At 45.0% G+C, this 21,482-nt stretch overlaps 2 protein-coding genes across 5 annotated transcripts in view; one reads left to right on the forward strand and one right to left on the reverse strand.

The window, feature by feature from the left end:
- Positions 1-15,871, forward strand: part of LOC115131986 (DNA topoisomerase 2-beta-like) — a 44,922-nt gene extending 29,051 nt beyond the window's left edge. For 2 of the 4 annotated variants that reach the window (XM_065020392.1, XM_065020394.1), the window contains exons 22-35: positions 350-484; positions 8,404-8,604; positions 9,006-9,201; positions 9,537-9,628; positions 9,740-9,895; positions 10,185-10,268; positions 10,570-10,767; positions 10,996-11,161; positions 11,428-11,589; positions 12,856-13,149; positions 13,339-13,428; positions 14,335-14,475; positions 14,797-14,897; positions 15,008-15,871. In XM_065020392.1, the coding sequence (XP_064876464.1) occupies positions 350-484; positions 8,404-8,604; positions 9,006-9,201; positions 9,537-9,628; positions 9,740-9,895; positions 10,185-10,268; positions 10,570-10,767; positions 10,996-11,161; positions 11,428-11,589; positions 12,856-13,149; positions 13,339-13,428; positions 14,335-14,475; positions 14,797-14,897; positions 15,008-15,199 (2,208 nt within the window). In that variant the 3' untranslated portion in view covers positions 15,200-15,871. Of the gene's footprint in view, positions 1-349; positions 485-8,403; positions 8,605-9,005; positions 9,202-9,536; positions 9,629-9,739; positions 9,896-10,184; positions 10,269-10,569; positions 10,768-10,995; positions 11,162-11,427; positions 11,590-12,855; positions 13,150-13,338; positions 13,429-14,334; positions 14,476-14,796; positions 14,906-15,007 lie in introns of all 4 variants that reach the window. The other 2 variants (XM_065020393.1, XM_065020395.1) reach the window with 2 other exon arrangements.
- A 174-nt stretch (positions 15,872-16,045) lies between these two features.
- The window catches only part of LOC115131432 (retinoic acid receptor alpha-A), a 141,822-nt gene continuing 136,385 nt past the window's right edge, over positions 16,046-21,482 (reverse strand). Inside the window, exon 8 of the mRNA XM_029663154.2 lies at positions 16,046-21,478. Coding sequence (XP_029519014.1) covers positions 21,228-21,478 — 251 coding nt within the window. The 3' untranslated portion in view covers positions 16,046-21,227. The remainder of the gene's footprint in view (positions 21,479-21,482) is intronic.

Here is a 21,482-nt window from a genome sequence, read left to right on the forward strand (position 1 = left end):
TATTGTCCCCGGGGGGAAATTTGTTGTGGACCCACAACCAGCGCTATAGTCCATTTGGTTTTAGGATTTTATTGCTTAAAGCATATCAACTCCGATTAATATTTTTGTAGATTGATACCATTATACATTAAAACCTTTTAGCTAAGTCAATTGTCATTTGGGATTTTAAAACATTTTTTGATAGAACTGGATAAACCACCAACTTTCTGTGTCTGCGGTCATCCAGAAGTTCAGCAGGCTGGAGTCCACTGCTGGGAACGAAAATCAAGATTTGTGTAAATCATGTTATAAGTAAGTCAGCTATCATAATGACGGCTGACTGAATATTCCTACGTCTCTCCTTTTCCAGCTGCCCAGCTATAAGAACTTTAAAGGCGTGATCCATGAGTTGGGTCAGAACCAGTACATGGTCAGTGGAGAGATCTCTGTCCTGGACAAGAACACCATTGAGATCACTGAGCTGCCCGTTCGCACCTGGACACAGGTACACTAAGGACAGGATATATCACACCTGGACACAGGTACACTAAGGACAGGATATATCACACCTGGACACAGGTACACTAAGGACAGGATATATCACACCTGGACACAGGTACACTAAGGACAGGATATATCACACCTGGACACAGGTACACTAAGGACAGGATATATCACACCTGGACACAGGTACACTAAGGACAGGATATATCACACCTGGACACAGGTACACTAAGGACAGGATATATCACACCTGGACACAGGTACATCACACCTGGACACAGGACAGGACAGGATATATCACACCTGGACACAGGTACACTAAGGACAGGATAAGGACACAGGTACACTAAGGACAGGATATATCACACCTGGACACAGGTACACTAAAGACAGGATATATGGACACAGGTACACTAAGGACACCTGGACACAGGTACACTAAGGACAGGATACATCACACCTGGACACAGGTACACTAAGGACAGGATACATCACACCTGGACACAGGTACACTAAGGACAGGATATATCGCACCTGGACACAGGTACACTAAGGACAGGATATATCACACCTGGACACAGGTACACTAAGGACAGGATACATCACACCTGGACACAGGTACACTAAGGACAGGATACATCAAACCTGGACACAGGTACACTAAGGACAGGATACATCACACCTGGACACAGGTACACTAAGGACAGGATATATCACACCTGGACACAGGTACACTAAGGACAGGATATATCACACCTGGACACAGGTACACTAAGGACAGGATATATCACACCTGGACACAGGTACACTAAGGACAGGATATATCACACCTGGACACAGGTACACTAAGGACAGGATATACACCTGGACACAGGTACACTGGACAGGATATAACAGGTACACTAAGGACAGGATACATCACACCTGGACACAGGTACACTAAGGACAGGATATATCACACCTGGACACAGGTACACTAAGGACAGGATATATCACACCTGGACACAGGTACACTAAGGACAGGATATATCACACCTGGACACAGGTACACTAAGGACAGGATATATCACACCTGGACACAGGTACACTAAGGACAGGATATATCACACCTGGACACAGGTACACTAAGGACAGGATATATCACACCTGGACACAGGTACACTAAGGACAGGATATATCACACCTGGACACAGGTACACTAAGGACAGGATATATCACACCTGGACACAGGTACACTAAGGACAGGATATATCACACCTGGACACAGGTACACTAAGGTACACTAAGGACAGGATAAGGACAGGATAACACCTGGACACAGGTACACTATTCACACCTGGACACAGGTAGGACAGGATATATCATGGACACAGGTACCTGGACACAGGTACACTAAGGACAGGATATTCACACCTGGACACAGGTACACTAAGGACAGGATATATCACACCTGGACACAGGTACACTAAGGACAGGATATATCACACCTGGACACAGGTACACTAAGGACAGGATATATCACACCTGGACACAGGTACACTAAGGACAGGATATATCACACCTGGACACAGGTACACTAAGGACAGGATATATCACACCTGGACACAGGTACACTAAGGACAGGATATATCACACCTGGACACAGGTACACTAAGGACAGGATATATGGACACAGGTACCTGGACACCTGGACACAGGTACACTAAGGACAGGATATATCACACACAGGTGGACACAGGTACACTAAGGACAGGATATATCACACCTGGACACAGGTACACTAAGGACAGGATATATCACACCTGGACACAGGTACACTAAGGACAGGATATATCACACCTGGACACAGGTACACTACTAAGGAGGACAGGATATATCACACCTGGACACAGGTACACTAAGGACAGGATATATCACACCTGGACACAGGTACACTAAGGACAGGATATATCACACCTGGACACAGGTACACTAAGGACAGGATATATCACACCTGGACACAGGTACACTAAGGACAGGATATATCACACCTGGACACAGGACACAGGTACACTAAGGACAGGATATATGGACACACCTGGACACAGGTACACTAAGGACAGGATATATCACACCTGGACACAGGTACACTAAGGACAGGATATATCACACCTGGACACAGGTACACTAAGGACAGGATATATCACACCTGGACACAGGTACACTAAGGACAGGATACATCAAGGACACACACCTGGACACAGGTACACTAAGGACAGGATACATGGACACACTGGACACAGGTACACTAAGGACAGGATACATCACACCTGGACACAGGTACACTAAGGACAGGATATATCACACCTGGACACCTGGACACAGGTACACTAAGGACAGGATATATCACACCTGGTACAAGGACAGGATACATCTGGACACAGGTACACTAAGGACAGGATACATCACACCTGGACACAGGTACACTAAGGACAGGATACATCAAACCTGGACACAGGTACACTAAGGACAGGATACATCACACCTGGACACAGGTACACTAAGGACAGGATATATCACACCTGGACACAGGTACACTAAGGACAGGATATATCACACCTGGACACAGGTACACTAAGGACTAATCACACCTGGACAGGATACTATCACACCTGGACACAGGACAGGATATATCACACCTGGACACAGGTAAGGACAGGATACATCACACCTGGACACAGGTACACTAAGGACAGGATACACACCTGGACACAGGTACACTAAGGACAGGATACAGGACACAGGTACACTAAGGACAGGATATATCACACCTGGACACAGGTACACTAAGGACAGGATACATCACACCTGGACACAGGACAGGATACACACCTGGACAAGGACACTAAGGATATATCACACCTGGACACAGGTACACTAAGGACAGGATATATCACACCTGGACACTAAGGACAGGATACACACCTGGACACAGGTACACTAAGGACAGGATACATCAAACCTGGACACAGGTACACTAAGGACAGGATACATCAAACCTGGACACAGGTACACTAAGGACAGGATAATCACACCTGGACACAGGATACAGGATATCACACCTGGACACAGGTACACTAAGGACAGGATATATCACACCTGGACACAGGTACACTAAGGACAGGATATATCACACCTGGACACAGGTACACTAAGGACAGGATATATCACACCTGGACACAGGTACACTAAGGACAGGATACATCACACCTGGACACAGGTACACTAAGGACAGGATATATCACACCTGGACACAGGTACACTAAGGACAGGATATATCACACCTGGACACAGGTACACTAAGGACAGGATATATCACACCTGGACACAGGTACACTATTGCTAAGGACAGGATATATCACACCTGGACACAGGTACACTAAGGACAGGATATATCACACCTGGACACAGGTACACAGGATATTGGACACAGGTACACTAAGGACAGGATACATCAAACCTGGACACAGGTACACTAAGGACAGGATACAGGACAGGATACATCACACCTGGACACAGGTACACTAAGGACAGGATATATCACACCTGGACACAGGTACACTAAGGACAGGATATATCACACCTGGACACAGGTACACTAAGGACAGGATATATCACACCTGGACACAGGTACACTACAGGATAATCACACCTGGACACAGGTACAGGACAGGATACATCACACCTGGACACAGGTACACTAAGGACAGGATACATCACACCTGGACACAGGTACACTAAGGACAGGATATATCACACCTGGACACAGGTAAGGACAGGATATATCACACCTGGAGGACAGGATACATCACACCTGGACACAGGTACACTAAGGACAGGATATATCACACCTGGACACAGGTACACTAAGGACAGGATATCACACCTGGACACACCTGGATATATCACACCTGGTACACTAAGGACAGGATATATCACACCTGGACACAGGTACACTAAGGACAGGATATATCACACCTGGACACAGGTACACAGGATAAGGACAGGATATATCATCACCTGGACACAGGTACACTAAGGACAGGATGGACATATCAGGATATACACTGGACACAGGTACACTATTGCTAAGGACAGGATACATCACACCTGGACACAGGTACACTAAGGACAGGATACATAACACCTGGACACAGGTACACTATTGCTAAGGACAGGATACATAACACCTGGACACAGGTACACTATTGCTAAGGACAGGATATATCACACCTGGACACAGGTACACTAAGGACAGGATATATCACACCTGGACACAGGTACACTAAGGACAGGATATATCACACCTGGACACAGGTACACTAAGGACAGGATATATCACACCTGGACACAGGTACACTATTGCTAAGGACAGGATATATCACACCTGGACACAGGTACACTAAGGACAGGATATATCACACCTGGACACAGGTACACTAAGGACAGGATATATCACACCTGCTACTAGGACAGGATATATCACACCTGGACACAGGTACACTAAGGACAGGATATATCACACCTGGACACACACTGGGACACAGGTACACTAAGGACAGGATATATCACACCTGGACACAGGTACACTAAGGACAGGATATATCACACCTGGACACAGGTACACTAAGGACAGGATATATCACACCTGGACACAGGTATACTAAGGACAGGATACATCACACCTGGACACAGGTACACTAAGGACAGGATACATCACACCTGGACACAGGTACATCACACCTGGACACTAAGGACAGGATATATCACACCTGGACACAGGTACACTAAGGACAGGATACATCACACCTGGACACAGGTACACTAAGGACAGGATATATCACACCTGGACACAGGTACACTAAGGACAGGATATATCACACCTGGACACAGGTACACTATTGCTAAGGACAGGATACATCACACCTGGACACAGGTACACTAAGGACAGGATATATCACACCTGGACACAGGTACACTAAGGACAGGATATATCACACCTGGACACAGGTACACTAAGGACAGGATATATCACACCTGGACACAGGTACACTAAGGACAGGATACATCACACCTGGACACAGGTACACTAAGGACAGGATATATCACACCTGGACACAGGTAAGGACAGGATATATAAGGACAGGATATATCACACCTGGACACAGGTACACTAAGGACAGGATATATCACACCTGGACACAGGTACACTAAGGACAGGATATATCACACCTGGACACACCTGGACACAGGGACACAGGTACACTAAGGACAGGATACATCACACCTGGACACAGGTACACTAAGGACAGGATACATCACACCTGGACACAGGTACACTAAGGACAGGATATATCACACCTGGACACAGGTACACTAAGGACAGGATTCACACCTGGACACAGGTAAGGACAGGATATATCACACCTGGACACAGGTACACTAAGGACAGGATATATCACACCTGGACACAGGTACACTATTGCTAAGGACAGGATACATCAAACCTGGACACAGGTACACTAAGGACAGGATACATCACACCTGGACACAGGTACACTAAGGACAGGATATATCACACCTGGACACAGGTACACTAAGGACAGGATATATCACACCTGGACACAGGTATACTAAGGACAGGATACATCACACCTGGACACAGGTACACTAAGGACAGGATACATCACACCTGGACACAGGTACACTAAGGACAGGATATATCGCACCTGGACACAGGTACACTAAGGACAGGATACATCACACCTGGACACAGGTACACTAAGGACATGATATATCACACCTGGACACAGGTACACTAAGGACAGGATATATCACACCTGGACACAGGTACACTAAGGACAGGATATATCACACCTGGACACAGGTACACTAAGGACAGGATATATCACACCTGGACACAGGTACACTAAGGACAGGATATATCACACCTGGACACAGGTACACTAAGGACAGGATATATCACACCTGGACACAGGTACACTATTGGACACAGGTACACTAAGGACAGGATACATCACACCTGGACACAGGTACACTAAGGACAGGATTGGACACAGGTACACTAAGGACAGGATATATCACACCTGGACACAGGTACACTAAGGACAGGATATATCACACCTGGACACAGGTACACTAAGGACAGGATATATCACACCTGGACACAGGTACACTATTGCTAAGGACAGGATATATCACACCTGGACACAGGTACACTAAGGACAGGATATATCACACCTGGACACAGGTACACTATTGCTAAGGACAGGATATATCACACCTGGACACAGGTACACTAAGGACAGGATATATCGCACCTGGACACAGGTACACTAAGGACAGGATACATCACACCTGGACACAGGTACACTAAGGACAGGATACATCACACCTGGACACAGGTACACTAAGGACAGGATACATCACACCTGGACACAGGTACACTAAGGACATGATATATCACACCTGGACACAGGTACACTAAGGACAGGATATATCACACCTGGACACAGGTACACTAAGGACAGGATATATCACACCTGGACACAGGTACACTAAGGACAGGATATATCACACCTGGACACAGGTACACTAAGGACAGGATATATCACACCTGGACACAGGTACACTATTGCTAAGGACAGGATACATCACACCTGGACACAGGTACACTAAGGACAGGATACATAACACCTGGACACAGGTACACTATTGCTAAGGACAGGATATATCACACCTGGACACAGGTACACTAAGGACAGGATATATCACACCTGGACACAGGTACACTATTGCTAAGGACAGGATATATCACACCTGGACACAGGTACACTAAGGACAGGATATATCACACCTGGACACAGGTACACTAAGGACAGGATATATCACACCTGGACACAGGTACACTAAGGACAGGATATATCACACCTGGACACAGGTACACTAAGGACAGGATATATCACACCTGGACACAGGTACACTAAGGACAGGATATATCACACCTGGACACAGGTACACTAAGGACAGGATATATCACACCTGGACACAGGTACACACCTGGACAAGGTACAGGATATATCACACCTGGACACAGGTACACTAAGGACAGGATATATACACTAAGGACACACCCTGGACACAGGTACACTAAGGACAGGATATATCACACCTGGACACAGGTACACTAAGGACAGGATATATCACACCTGGACACAGGTACACTAAGGGACAGGATATATCACACCTGGACACAGGTACACACTAAGGACAGGATATATCACACCTGGACACGGGTACACTAAGGACAGGATATATCACACCTGGACACAGGTACACTAAGGACAGGATATATCACACCTGGACACAGGTACACTAAGGACAGGATATATCACACCTGGACACAGGTACACTAAGGACAGGATATATCACACCTGGACACAGGTACACTAAGGACAGGATATATCACACCTGGACACAGGTACACTAAGGACAGGATATATCACACCTGGACACAGGTACACTAAGGACAGGATATATCACACCTGTCCAGCACTTCTGGTCATCTAGCTGCTTTGACGGAATGAGTGAAGGAGATGTTGAACCTTTGTTTCTATGCTGTGATGTTGTGTTTGTTAGTTCTTGTAATGGACTCTGTTCTCTCTCCTCCTGCCCCTCTTTCTCTCTCTCCTCCCCCCTCCTCTCTCCTCCCTCCCTCTCTCCCTCCCCTCCCCTCTCTCCTCTCTCTCCCTCCCCTCCCTCTCCCCCCCCTCCCTCCCTCCCTCTCACCCTCCCCTCTCCTCCCTCTCACCCTCCCCTCCCTCTCTCCTCTCTCTCACTCCCCTCCCTCTCTCCCTCCAGGCCTACAAGGAGTCGGTACTAGAGCCCATGCTCCAGGGGACAGAGAAGACTCCAGCTCTGATTAATGACTATAAGGAGTACCACACGGACCAAACCGTCAAGTTTGTAGTTCGCATGTCAGAGGAGAAGCTGGCCCAGGCAGAGGCTGCTGGACTACACAAAGTCTTCAAGCTACAGTCCAGCCTCACCTGCAACTCCATGGTTAGTACCACTCCTCAAATCTGGGTTCTATTCACGAGGCACCAAACAGAAGAAAACGGACTGAAACAGAGAGAAACTACCTGAGCTTGTTCAATAATAAACGCCTTGGTTTCATTATCCGTAGCAAAACAGTTTCCCTAATGAATACGACCCTGTATTTGAGTTGAACTTATAGCTGTATTGACTCCCACTGTTTATTCATTATACACACCTCTTTGGATGAAGTGCTCTGTTTTGTGTATATACAGAGCACTCCTATTAGAGGAATCACATCTGTCTGGATGATGGGATTCTTTGGAATGAGTCTATCATCTAAAAAGGGAAAAACATTTTGAGGTGTTTCATGGTTTTTAACCTGTTTTGGAAAGGAGAACTATCTAAAGTAGTTGTTCTCCCCTCAGGTGTTGTTTGACCACATGGGCTGTCTGAAGAGGTATGACTCGGTCCAGGACATTCTCAAGGAGTTCTTTGAGCTGCGGTTGCACTACTACAAGCTGAGGAAGGATTGGTTAGTGGGGAGCCTGGGGGCGGAGGCTTCCAAACTGTCCAATCAGGCACGATTTGTCCTGGAGAAGATCGAAGGAAAGATCACAATCGGTGAGAATTTTAACTGCATCCCAGAGGGAGAGGGAGAGGACTCTCCCTCTATCTCTGTCTCTCCCTCTGTCTCTCCCTCTGTCTCTCCCTCTGTCTCTCGCTCTGTCTCTGCCTCTGTCTCTGTCTCTCCCTCTGTCTCTCCCTCTGTCTCTCCCTCTGTCTCTCGCTCTGTCTCTCGCTCTGTCTCTGCCTCTGTCTCTATCTCTGTCTCTCCCTCTGTCTCTCCCTCTGCCTCTGTCTCTATCTCTGCCTCTCCCTCTGTCTCTGCCTCAATATTTATTTCAATTGGCAATTTGGTACTAGAGTACTGCTATATTAATGTTGTTTGTCTATAGAGAACAAGTCTAAGAGGGATCTGATCGTGATGCTGGTGCAGAAAGGCTTTGATTCGGACCCTGTGGCAGCATGGACCAAAGCACAGGAAAAGGTACTGTTATCATCCTGCCACTGTCCACCATTCAGCCCTGTGACTGGCTGAGACCACTTGATGCTTCAACACCCTGTATTCTGATTGGACATCTTCCTGGTCTCTCTATAGGCTCTGGAGGAGGATGATCGTGATGGTAATGACAGTGACGGCTCTGTGGACTCTGTGTCATTGTCGGGACCAAACTTCAACTACATCCTCAACATGCCTCTGTGGTGCCTGTCCAAGGAGAAGGTGGACGAGCTGCTCCGACAGAGAGACATCAAGGTACAGACTCAGAGAGGAAGGGTGTAGACGCCTGCCTGTCAAAGACTTGCAATTCTATTCAATAGATCTTTATCGTCCCCAAAGGGCTATTCATTTGCAGCATCATTACACAAGTAGTCAGGGGCTGAGTGTCTCTTTGAACGGTTGTGTGTGTTTTGTTCTTGGAGCATAGTGTGTGGATATCAGTGCTTTTTTAATATGTGTATGTGATCGCAGAGGGAAAGGAACCCACACGCTCTGTGTTACTAGCACCATGTCTTTTATCAACTGAGTGTGTGTTGTTCAACAGAAAGGAGAGTTGAATGAGCTGCAGAGGAAGTCTCCTGAGGATCTGTGGAAGGAGGACCTGGCCGTCTTCATTGAAGAACTGGATGTGAGTGGTACCAGCACTATGTGCAGCAGAGTCACTCATCTGTCACTCTTCTGAGTCACTCATCTAAGTCACTGCTTAAGAAGGGACTACAATCATTTATGCCTACTTGTGCCAGACTGCTTTTGTTGGGGAGAAGTCGGTTAATCTCCAGGTTTCTTTCTCCGGGCTTTACTGGCGGCAGATCTATTCTTATATGTTTGGCTTTTATCTCCTTTCACTATAAACCGTCACCTCAATACAAGTGACTTCGACCATTTACAAAAAGTTACTGTGGTGTGTTCTCTCCCTGTGCATGTGACAGAAAATTGAGGCCCAGGAGCAGGCAGACATGAGTGCAGGTAGAGGCACCAAGCTGGTGAAGGGCAAGGTGGGCAAACCCAAGGTGAAGAAACTCCACCTGGAGGAGACGCTGCCCTCGCTGTACGGCCGCAGGGTCGTACCCATCATCACACAGGCCATGAAGACTGACGCCTCCAAGAAGATGACCAAGAAGAAGAAGGTATAACATGTCATATTTAAGATGAATCCTCTCTATGCTTCATTATTAACGGTCCAGTCTGTAGTGTTTCCAGACAATTCCAACCATTGAAGTTGATGATTTATACCCAGTGCCGTATGAGCTTAGATCAACTGTATTCCTCCATCATAGCTCAGCATTGTTTGCATTGGTCTCTCTGTGTGTGTGTGTGTGTGTGTGTGTGTGTGTGTGTGTGTGTTGGCCTCTCAGGGTGATGCGGACCTGGTGATGAAGCTGGAGTTTGATGATGATATGGGAGTGCTGGGGTCAGACGGGGGAACAGGGGAGAACTCCCTCAACTCCTCCTCTAATACACCAGCCCCAACCCCAGCCAAGCCCAAGGCCCCCCGGGTCAAACAGGAGAAGAAGGAGCCAGGTCAGCAGATGTTCCATTCTCCTTTCATGTGTCTTATCCTATTGTGGTTCAGTCATGAATTGGGGGAGAAGGGGAGACATATGAGAGGGATAGACAGGTAGGTGGTAGACCCAAGGATTGTATCCCTTCCTCTTGGGGCAATTTGTAGTTGGGAGTCAGAAGTTCTACCACTAGAGGAAACTTTGGCGCTCATTTACTTTAATCACACTTCATGGCTACTAAATAAAAGACCTGAAATCTGAATGAATAAATGTTCTCTATATCAGGTACTCCCAGAGCCAGGAAACCCCCCACACCCAAAGGATCATCTGGTAAGAAGGTGAAGAAGCGTAACCCCTGGTCGGAGGATGAGTCCAAATCAGAGAGCGACCTGGAGGACAGTGAACCTGTGGTCATCCCCCGAGACACCAAGTCACAACGGGCCTCAGGTAACCACTTACTTACAGGGTTGTGTTCATTAGGACACACCATTAAAACAGAGTGGTTTGTGTTGGATAAGTTCAGACCGTAGCTTCCTTTTTCACTGTGGTTTAGGGTGTTTTCTTCGTGTTCACTGTCCTGTTAGAACTAGGGAAAGGCATTTTTCCTGATCACAGTAGTTAACTGGGCCCTGATCACAGTAGTTAACTGGGCCCTAATCAGTTAACTGGGCCCTGATCACAGTAGTTAACTGGGCCCTAATCTCAGTTAACCCAGAACTAAAGTCTTGCGTAATTGGTCAGCTGCTCGATTTAAGTTCTGGGTCTATACCTGTAAAGAGAAGAGCTGAAGAGATGCTAGAATGAGGAACAGAACCGGAACGAGTAGCTCTCTCTCTGACTTTGAATGTCACCTCCCCTTCCGAAATTGGAAAGATGCCAGTAATGACACCAGTAATGAAAAACCCTGAAACACTGAAACTACTGCTGCTCGTACCATTCCTTCACGACAGATTGTACTGTACCAGTTATGTTTATCTGTCTACGAGAGATTATCTGGGCCTAGAGTTTTTATCTGGTCCAGTCACGTAGTCGATTGGTTAAAACAGTTGAAGAAAAACCAACCAATCTTATGTTTTTAATTGCATATTCTTTGTGATTGGTCCTTGGGGCCATTTTGAAATGTTTAAAAGCCTCATTCTTATTTCTGTAAAAACCCGAAAGCCGAAACGTGGTGGTTCTACTTTTTGCAATAAAGACGCTTTTTTATTTAATTCCATTTGTCCTCCAAGTGTTGATGGATATCCTGTCTACCCCAGTTCACTCCTCAATTCATGTTCCTTGGTTAGAAAGCAATGTAATGGCCGTGATCTTTTCCCTTTGCAGGTCACGTGGTCAGACAACTCTCTGGCCTTGCTAATTCTAACATAATAGTTTTGCCTCATTGTCATTCTACACACTATGCTGTCTGTCACCTGGGGTGACTATAACTTGAAACTCCATCAGCTCTTTGAAAGTCTGGTTCTCCCTGGCTTGATGAGCCTGAAGTCTGACAGCAGCGTGACGCAATCCATATGCAATAGGAGAGGTTATGCTACGGTTCTCAGCTCTCAAAACACTGATTTGACTCACACTATGAACTCTGTAGCTCTTCCTTATCACTAGTAGTGGGCTTTTAGGACATGCTGCCTTTCAGAAATCATTACAAATCGATCAAACTACAATAAGTGATTCAAAATACACCCACATTTATAATGAACTTTGTCTGTTCCTCAGCGGCCAAGCCCAAGTACACATTTGACTTCAGTGAGGAAGAGGATGGAGGAGAGGAAGAGAATGATGATGATGATGATGCTGCATCCTCACCAGCCCGGCCCTGCAAAGATGACTTCACTGCCTCCTCCGAAACTAAAGACCGATACAATGACCACAGCAATGATGATGAAGATATCTTCCCATCGCCCAAACAGACCACCACCACCGTCTCACCAGCAAAGAAGAAGAAGGAACCAGAGAGTATATTCTCCTCCTCCAAATCAGCCTGCTCCTCTGAAAAGAGCAATGACAGTGGTGAGTTCACACAGCAAGGTCAGCATGTTTGCCTTGTCTTGTACTTTCTTTAGTAAAAGGTTAGATGTATATTTCTTGTTTTTATTTCCAGTCTTGTGTGTTTGTCTATGAAAAAGGACTTTGTCTGTAAATAAGCTCCTAGTCCCTGCGTTCATCTGAGAGTTAATGTCAGTTTCTCTTCTCTTCCAGACGATCTGAAGTTGGACAGTGACGGGGATGACAAGGCCTTCTCATACTCCAGCAGCTCTGCCTTCGACAAACCTGTCCCAGCTACGAAAGGTAACACACAGAGCAAAATATGTATCTACAGCCTGGCCACATTAAACAGACGTACATTTGTGTACCTTCATTAAGTACTTCTTACGTTTCAAATTAAATAATGGTCTGCTTACTTAAGACAGAACAATAGGGAGGTTGGTCAGGGAGGATGGGTGGGCGTATACCGCGATCAAGAGGTTGTGTGTTCGAGTCGCGTCGGAGACAACTAGCATTTTAGCTAACCTTTCCCCTGACCTTTTTCCTAACCTTAACCTAATTCTCATGACATTCTAGGAAAAATTATCCTTTCCTTTGACATTGACACAACAAGCAGCCTGGTCTCAGAGCAATACGTATAATACTATATGTCCTTCCAACACGTATGATACTTTCGACATCCAATTCGTATGATGTTGTATGACCGCTATTACATTACAATTTCTGACTGGTAACACCCACATCTGCCGCTAGAGGGAACACTAATGCAAATCTCAAATCAAATCACATTTTATTGGTCACCTACACGTGATTAGCAGATGTTACTGCTGGTGTAGCAAAATGCTTGTGCTTCCAACTCCGACAGTGCAGTAATATCTAACAAGTAATATCTAACAAATTACACAACATATACCCAATACACACAAATCTAAGTAGGAATGAATGAAGACTATATACATATGGACGAGCGATGTCAGAGCGGAACGGACAGAGATACAGTAGAATAGTACAGAATACAGTATATACATATGAGATGAGATATGCCAGGAATCCCTCCTACAAATATCACTACCAAGAGGGGTTAAAAAGATACGGATAATGTTGCTGCTGCTGAATAAAGTGCACTATATAGGGAATAGGGTGCCTTTTTAGACACAACCATGGTGTCTTGCTGAGATCCTTGTTATTATTGATCTCTGCTACCCACAGCAGTGAAGAAGCCTTCGGATGCAGCTCCCAAACCCAGGAAAGCACCAGTACCCAAAGAGCCACCAAAACAGAAGTTGGACACGGCCGTTTGGGACTCCGACTCAGATACCGGCTCCAAGAAGCCTGCAACACCACTCAAAGGTACAGGCTTACCTCACAATGACCAGTGGAGTCAGTAAGCTTACACTCTATTTCTCTATGAATATAAAAGATTGACAAGTGTAAACTGACTATAAAAGGGTATGAACCGAGTGTAACCTGGGTATGAACCGAGTGTAACCTGGGTATGAACCGAGTGTAACCTGGGTATGAACCGAGTGTAACCTGGGTATGAACCGAGTGTAACCTGGGTATGAACCGAGTGTAACCTGGGTTTGAACCGAGTGTAACCTGGGTATGAACCGAGTGTAACCTGGGTATGAACCGAGTGTAACCTGGATGTGTTTTTCCTTACCTGTGTAGGTAAAGGCGGAGGGAGGAAGAGGAAGCAGTCTGAATCTGAAGAGGATGATTTCAGTCCCAAGAAGACTCCTGGGAAAACACCCAAAGCCCCTACCAGTAGGGTAAGAAAGTGTGTGTGGGTCATTGAATCATATAGGATATAAGAAGATACTAAAAAACAAAGACTTCCATACAACAAGATACTTAGTCTTCTCGTCTTCTCCCTGTGTAGAAACTGTCAAAGAAAGCAGCCGTGACCCCACCCCCTATGTCAGATGATGATGATGTAGACTCCAACCGTTTCAGCCAATCCGGCACGGCATCCCGAGACCGACCGTGCAGAAGCAGGGCCAAGAAGGAAGTGAAGTACTTTGCTGAGTCAGCGTCAGGGTCAGACGACGATCAGTACGACATGTTCGACTAGACCATGGAATCCCTCTCACACAGGCTCTGTTCCAATGCTTTCTACCTCCCTTGAAGTAATCACAGATCTTCATTGGTTGGTACCCCATGCTGTCACCTATCCAATCAATTATGATCTGTGATCACCTTGATGAAATCAGGAAGGATGGGTTTTTAAACAATTTGAACAGCCATTTGCACACACATCGCTTGAGTAATTTTAACGTGCATCCTTCCTTGACTTTCTAGAATAAATCATCTGAGAGGTGGGATAGGTCTAGGCAGTGGTTGTATAAATATCCAGTCATGTTTAAATATCATGTGATTATTTCAACGTAAGAAGGAAGAATTTAGTTTTGAAGTATTCAACCAGGACCAGACACACGCTGGTTGAAATACCCCTGTGCTGTGTCCCACAGACTTTTGTACACCCCCCCCCCCCCCCTTTTAATTTTAATGGTGACGTTTAATGCTTTCTACTGTGTAGGTGTTTTACACTTTTTATTATACATACAAAACAATTTTGTTTTTTAAATTATTATTATTACCATGGAAATGTTCTGTATTTGTCCTAAACAGCTTTTAGAAGTTAGGAACGTGGTGCTTCAGCACATTTTAACTGTTTAAAAAGTAAAGAAGAGACTATGTACCTTTTTGAACATGAACTTGGAAGTAAACAATGAAATGTAAATTATTCTCAGGCTGTGGGGTTTTCTGTAAGATTTTCTTAATTGACTTCACTCTATTTCCTGCAGAGCAGAACCGTAGGAACACAATTCTCTCTCTCTCACACACACACACACACACACTATTCAAGGCTTCGAGGTTACAGTAAATATAAATATTCGGGTTATAACACGTTCACACGTTATGTATTTTAAAATAAATATATTTTTATTACTTTGCCAGGGCATTTCATGGTAAAGTTAAACAGTATATGAACATATAAAGCATTGTTAATATACAAACAGACAATATTGAAAACGAAAACAAGATAGAAGCTCACTGTAAAGCTCCCTATGAGGACGTCCTGCTTTCTCTTCCCACCAGGCCAGCAGGAGGTTCTGGGTAAATGTATAATCACCATGACAACTCCCTGCTGCCCTGCCCACCCTCCAGAAAGACAAAGTTAAGAAAACTCAACCATAATTTGATCATGTCTCTTCATAATAACACTAACTATACAACACTGCATATGATGACAATGAGGTTTTCTGATACCGATGGGGTGAAAAAGGCAATCATATACATTATTTGTAAATGTTAATCTTTTGAACATTTTTGAACAGGCATAACAACAAAGTTGCTTTCGAAGGTAAATTTTTTTGAGGTTCACAGTCATGCTTCTACTGGATAGTTGGATAATGTAGGGCACAGCGGTGGAACATGCATATAGAAATATGTTGCATAGAACAGACACCACTGACTTGTAGAGTATGGACTCGTTGTGCCAGATCTATTCAGTGTATTTCTATCTGCAATGTTCAGTACGTTGCCCCCTTCCGGTACATGTATTGATCTTATTCCGTTTATTGACTTAAACAAATTTCTGTCAGTTGATTGATTTAGTGACAGCTGCTTGGCATTCCAACTGAAGAGGGGAAAGCAGCTCTGTTTGATCAGTGATGACATCGGGGTAACTAGGGTTTCGAAATTATGGAAACTTTTCACAAATTGAAGAATTCCACGTTGGAAATTCCTTTAGCTTATTCCCTCTTGATTACGAAAATCCTCTGACCATGATCCCTCACCCACCAAAAAAAGGAATTTGGGGAAGGTTTCTGGAATTTTGCAACCCTATTGTGAACCCATGCTCAGGTACTGAGACCATTTGGTCCTAAATGATGTGGGGGTGAGCAGCTGCTACCCAAGAGGGCTGGCTATGAGATGAAGCTCTGAGAGGTCAGATAGCCTAAAGCTGCCATTCGTTGAGACATAAAGCACACCACACACACACCATCTAATACATGGACAAGTCTGCAGTGAGATAGTAGTAAATATTAACAGTTACATCGGTACAACATTCAACAGAAACCAATGTAAATTCAGCATTGTGGAATGGATTGAGTTCCCTGCCGTGTCACCTGGTGCCTGTAGGTGGCGCTCAGGTCACTAGGGAGATGGATGTAGACATTCTTCAGCTGTGAAATAAGTTTTCCAACTTCAAAGACACTCAGGGTAAATGTCAGAAGTCTTTCCGTGATTCATCACATCCTCGATTCCTCACCTCAACAACACACATTGTAGAAGATCTGAGGTTCTGCACCCTTTCCTCCAATGCGTTTTGAGAAGGAGGCGCGGCATCAAGGGAGAGGAATGTAGGGAAGACTTGAGATTCACCCACACTGCTCTTGTGATGAGCCACCAGGATTGTTTTACCCTACTACATCCCTCTCTCCCTTAGAGGGAAAGAGGGCAATTCATTTTTTTGTCATACATACAATGAGATGCAATGAATTTGACAAAACGCTGCTTTAAAGTAAATATTCCTTTAACACTGCATATCATTCCTATGTAAAGCCTGGATGGCATATTCACATTCAAACATGAAACAACGGAGACCGTTTTGTTTTCCCCTTAAGATATGTATGTATTACATGTGGTGATATGGAGGAGAGGAGATGGGTGTGTGTGAGATGGCTCTGAAAGGTTCTAGCCAGGGTTGGGGTCAATTCCATATCAATTGAGTCTATTCAGGAAGCAAACTGAAATAATCCAACAGGAATTGACCCCAACCTTCTAGCTGACTGACTACAGTGGTCATCTGTTCCCTTGTGGTAAAATGTTTGCCTCTATTCAGAATAAAAAAACTCTTTATACCTCTGAGATGAGTGACTCAATAATCACCCATAACAGTTTATGCCAAATTATTATTAGCCTTAAGAATGATAAAGAACTGTTTATTACTATCACCCTTAACATTATGCCGGCTACATATAATTCACGTTCAAGTTTTAAACAAGTACTATGAGAAGTATTGCCTTCGTGCTAGTTGAGTAACTGGTCAACATCTGAATAAATTATATTGTCTATAGCCTGGCTTCCACACTGAATATCACTGTTTCACTTCACAACAGTGAAACGAACAGAGCAATATTCAGTGTGGATTCTAGGGTATTAACTTTATAAATAGTGTCCAAATTTGTATCTGTGATTTAGAGTTCGATCCAATCCATAGAGCTGAAGAACAGTGTAATTTCCGATTGAGCAGTCATATGCAGCGTTTACCGTGAATGCAGTCTCCGCGAAAGTGGGAACATTGCCTTTACATTTTAATCGCGGTATACCGCAGATCTTCAGTGCTATGGACTAAATCTAGCCCTTTGGCTCTAAAGAAAACCAGCTTTACTAAGAATATATTTAGAAGATCAGAAAGGCTGTTGTGGCGGTGGCCGATATGGGACATCATTCCTCATCCCTGAGAAAAAGTGCTGTCTAGTGGATCTGCCGTCCAAAACACAAAGCAGGGTTGGGTTCAGGAGATGCAACGTTCAGGAAAATATATTCTTGTTTTAGAGCTGACATGATTCCCTATTCTACATGATAGAGAAGCGCATGTTTACATAATATATTTATATCCAAACATTCTGTGATGTTGCAACCCAAATGAACGCTACCCGAGCTTGTCTATCTATAATTACTGCACGTCTCAGGGGTTAAGGGTCATGTAAAGAATCTCCTTTGCATCACTGTAGTTATGCACAGGACTTGTGGCAAGGCAACGGTCAGTCACTCTGTAGGACTAGAACTAAGAATGCACAGTGGCTACTAGAGTCTAGTGTACAATCTTCCCGGCCGAGCGGTTAGGTCATGAATATGTATTTTAACGATTGCAATGTCCCCGTGGTTTCCTTCCAAAACAAGACACTTATGAATGTAAGTATGTAAGAAGGGGCAGGTAGTGATTCTGGGCCTACAGGACTCCTTTGTAATCCTGGCCCAGAACGCAATGTGCATTTTGTGTTGCGCAGACGCTTGTAGTTGCTGACAGCCATTAATGCACAATTACTAGATTGAATCAGAGAAGAGAAGTCATTTACATTTTAACACTGTAATAAGAATGCATTTCACTGCACAGATTGTGGAGAATGTTCAAGAGAATTGCAAGGAAACTTCAAATGTATAACCAAATTCATAAAAATAAAACATCTACATTTCTCAGTGGCACAAGCTTGGGTTAAGGAAAGTCTTTGTCAAAGAGAGTCGCTTAACCCTTATCTTTCCCCAGAGATGTCGCTTGTAAAGACTGCTTGGTTTCTCTCTGGGAATGTCATTTAATGATAAAATCTCAGAAGCCCTGTACATTAAATTACAGTCTGTTATCTATGATAGACAGATCCAATCTGGTAATAGTTTATCTAGATTCAATCTAGTCATTGTATATCTATGGCCTCGACAGTCTGAGGAAGCGGCTGAAGAGATGCAGCCACTGACAGGGGAGACACGCCTCTAAGCACTCTGGCTTTATGGTGATGTAATGTAAACTGATGGAGACGTCAACATAATGAGTTATAAAAGACTAAACAAAAACCAGCTTTAAATAGAGGAACAAATATAAAGTATTAGTCTTCCATACGGTCTATATGCAAGAACAGTCTATATGACTGTTTTTGTAAACGACTTTTACATTTTAGCCCCCCTTTGAACTTTGTCATGTATGTACTGTTTCGCATCAAACAATAATATTTAAGAATAATGGAAAAAGCACCACAAAATTCATCATAGAAACAGACAGATTTCTAACAATGCTATATACAATGTATTCCAACAATATGAGACAGAGTGAGAGACAGAGGGAGAAAGACAGGGAGAGAGAGAGAGACAGAGAGAGATAGAGGGAGAGAGACAGAGAGACAGAGAGAGATAGAGGGAGAGAGACAGAGAGAGAGCCAGAGAGAGAGACAGAGAGAGATAGAGGGAGAGAGCCAGTAGAGGGAGAGAGAGACAGGGAGAGAGAGAGACAGAGAGAGAGAGAGAGAGAGACAGGGAGAGAGAGAGACAGAGAGAGAGAGAGAGAGAGACAGAGAGAGAGACAGAGAGCTATAGAGGGAGAGAGACAGAGAGAGAGACAGAGAGAGATAGAGGGAGAGAGACAGAGAGACGGAGAGAGAGAGACAGAGAGACAGAGAGAGATAGAGGGAGAGAGACAGAGAGAGCCAGAGAGAGAGAGAGAGACAGAGAGAGAGAGAGAGAGACAGAGAGACAGAGAGAGATAGAGGGAGAGAGCCAGTAGAGGGAGAGAGAGAGAGAGAGACAGACAGAGAGAGAGAGAGAGAGACAGAGAGAGAGACAGAGAGACAGAGAGCGATAGAGGGAGAGAGACAGAGAGAGAGAGAGAGAGAGACAGAGAGAGATAGAGGGAGAGAGACAGAGAGAGAGACAGAGACAGAGAGCGAGAGAGAGGGAGAGAGACAGAGAGAGAGAGACAGTAGAGGGTGAGAGACAGAGGGAGAGAGACAGAGAGGGAGAGAGACAGAGACAGAGAGACAGACAGAGAGGGAGAGAGACAGACAGAGAGAGAGAGACCGAGAGAGAGAGAGATTAAAACTACTTATTAAACTTGTCGAGTCCATCATGCAGGGATGAATTTATACAGGAGACCTGAGGAGGATGACCTATGACCTTTGTGTACAACAAGTAAGTGGGCGTGGCCAGGCGAGGTCAAACCCAACTCGACCAATCACACCCTAGTCCCCAAGACACAACGCCAAAATAAGAGCTCAATAAATGTAGAATTATACACAAACCAACCACTGGTCCTTTTAGGTTTTAGTGTTGTCATTTTTGAAGGGAAAATAAAGTGATAAATAGAGAGAAGGAAAAAACAAACGTAAAGGATAACATAAGAACAAGCAAAGGTGGTGGAGGTTCATTAAGGGACCAACGGCCTGAGGGGAGGAGGAGAGGAGAGGGGAGAAGGAGGGGGGTCCACTATGCCTGGTACACCGTGCGGTTTACCTATTTTCATTTTTTGTGTGTTTTTTTTTGCAAAGGAATGTCAGCGAGAGAGAGAGTGTCAGTCTGAGAGGCCCCTGAGTTCCAACGGGGACCTAGGGGTCCTCTTCCTCCTCCTCCTTGGGGGCCGCTGTGGGCCCATCGCTGTCTGAAGCATCTGGGTCAGGGTCAGGGGACACAGGGCAGGGTTTACCCCCCTTAGGGATTCCCTTCTTGGAGCTGCTTCTTTCCTCGCCCTCGGTGCTGCTCTGGCCATCTTGGCCCTCTGAGTTCTCCAGCATCTCCTGGATCAGAGGAGGCATGGACCCAGGGATCTCCATCTTCAGCGAGATGACCCGCTCCGCACCTGG

This window comes from Oncorhynchus nerka, linkage group LG7 (assembly GCF_034236695.1).
Source record: "Oncorhynchus nerka isolate Pitt River linkage group LG7, Oner_Uvic_2.0, whole genome shotgun sequence".
Classification (NCBI taxonomy): Eukaryota; Metazoa; Chordata; class Actinopteri; order Salmoniformes; family Salmonidae; genus Oncorhynchus; species Oncorhynchus nerka.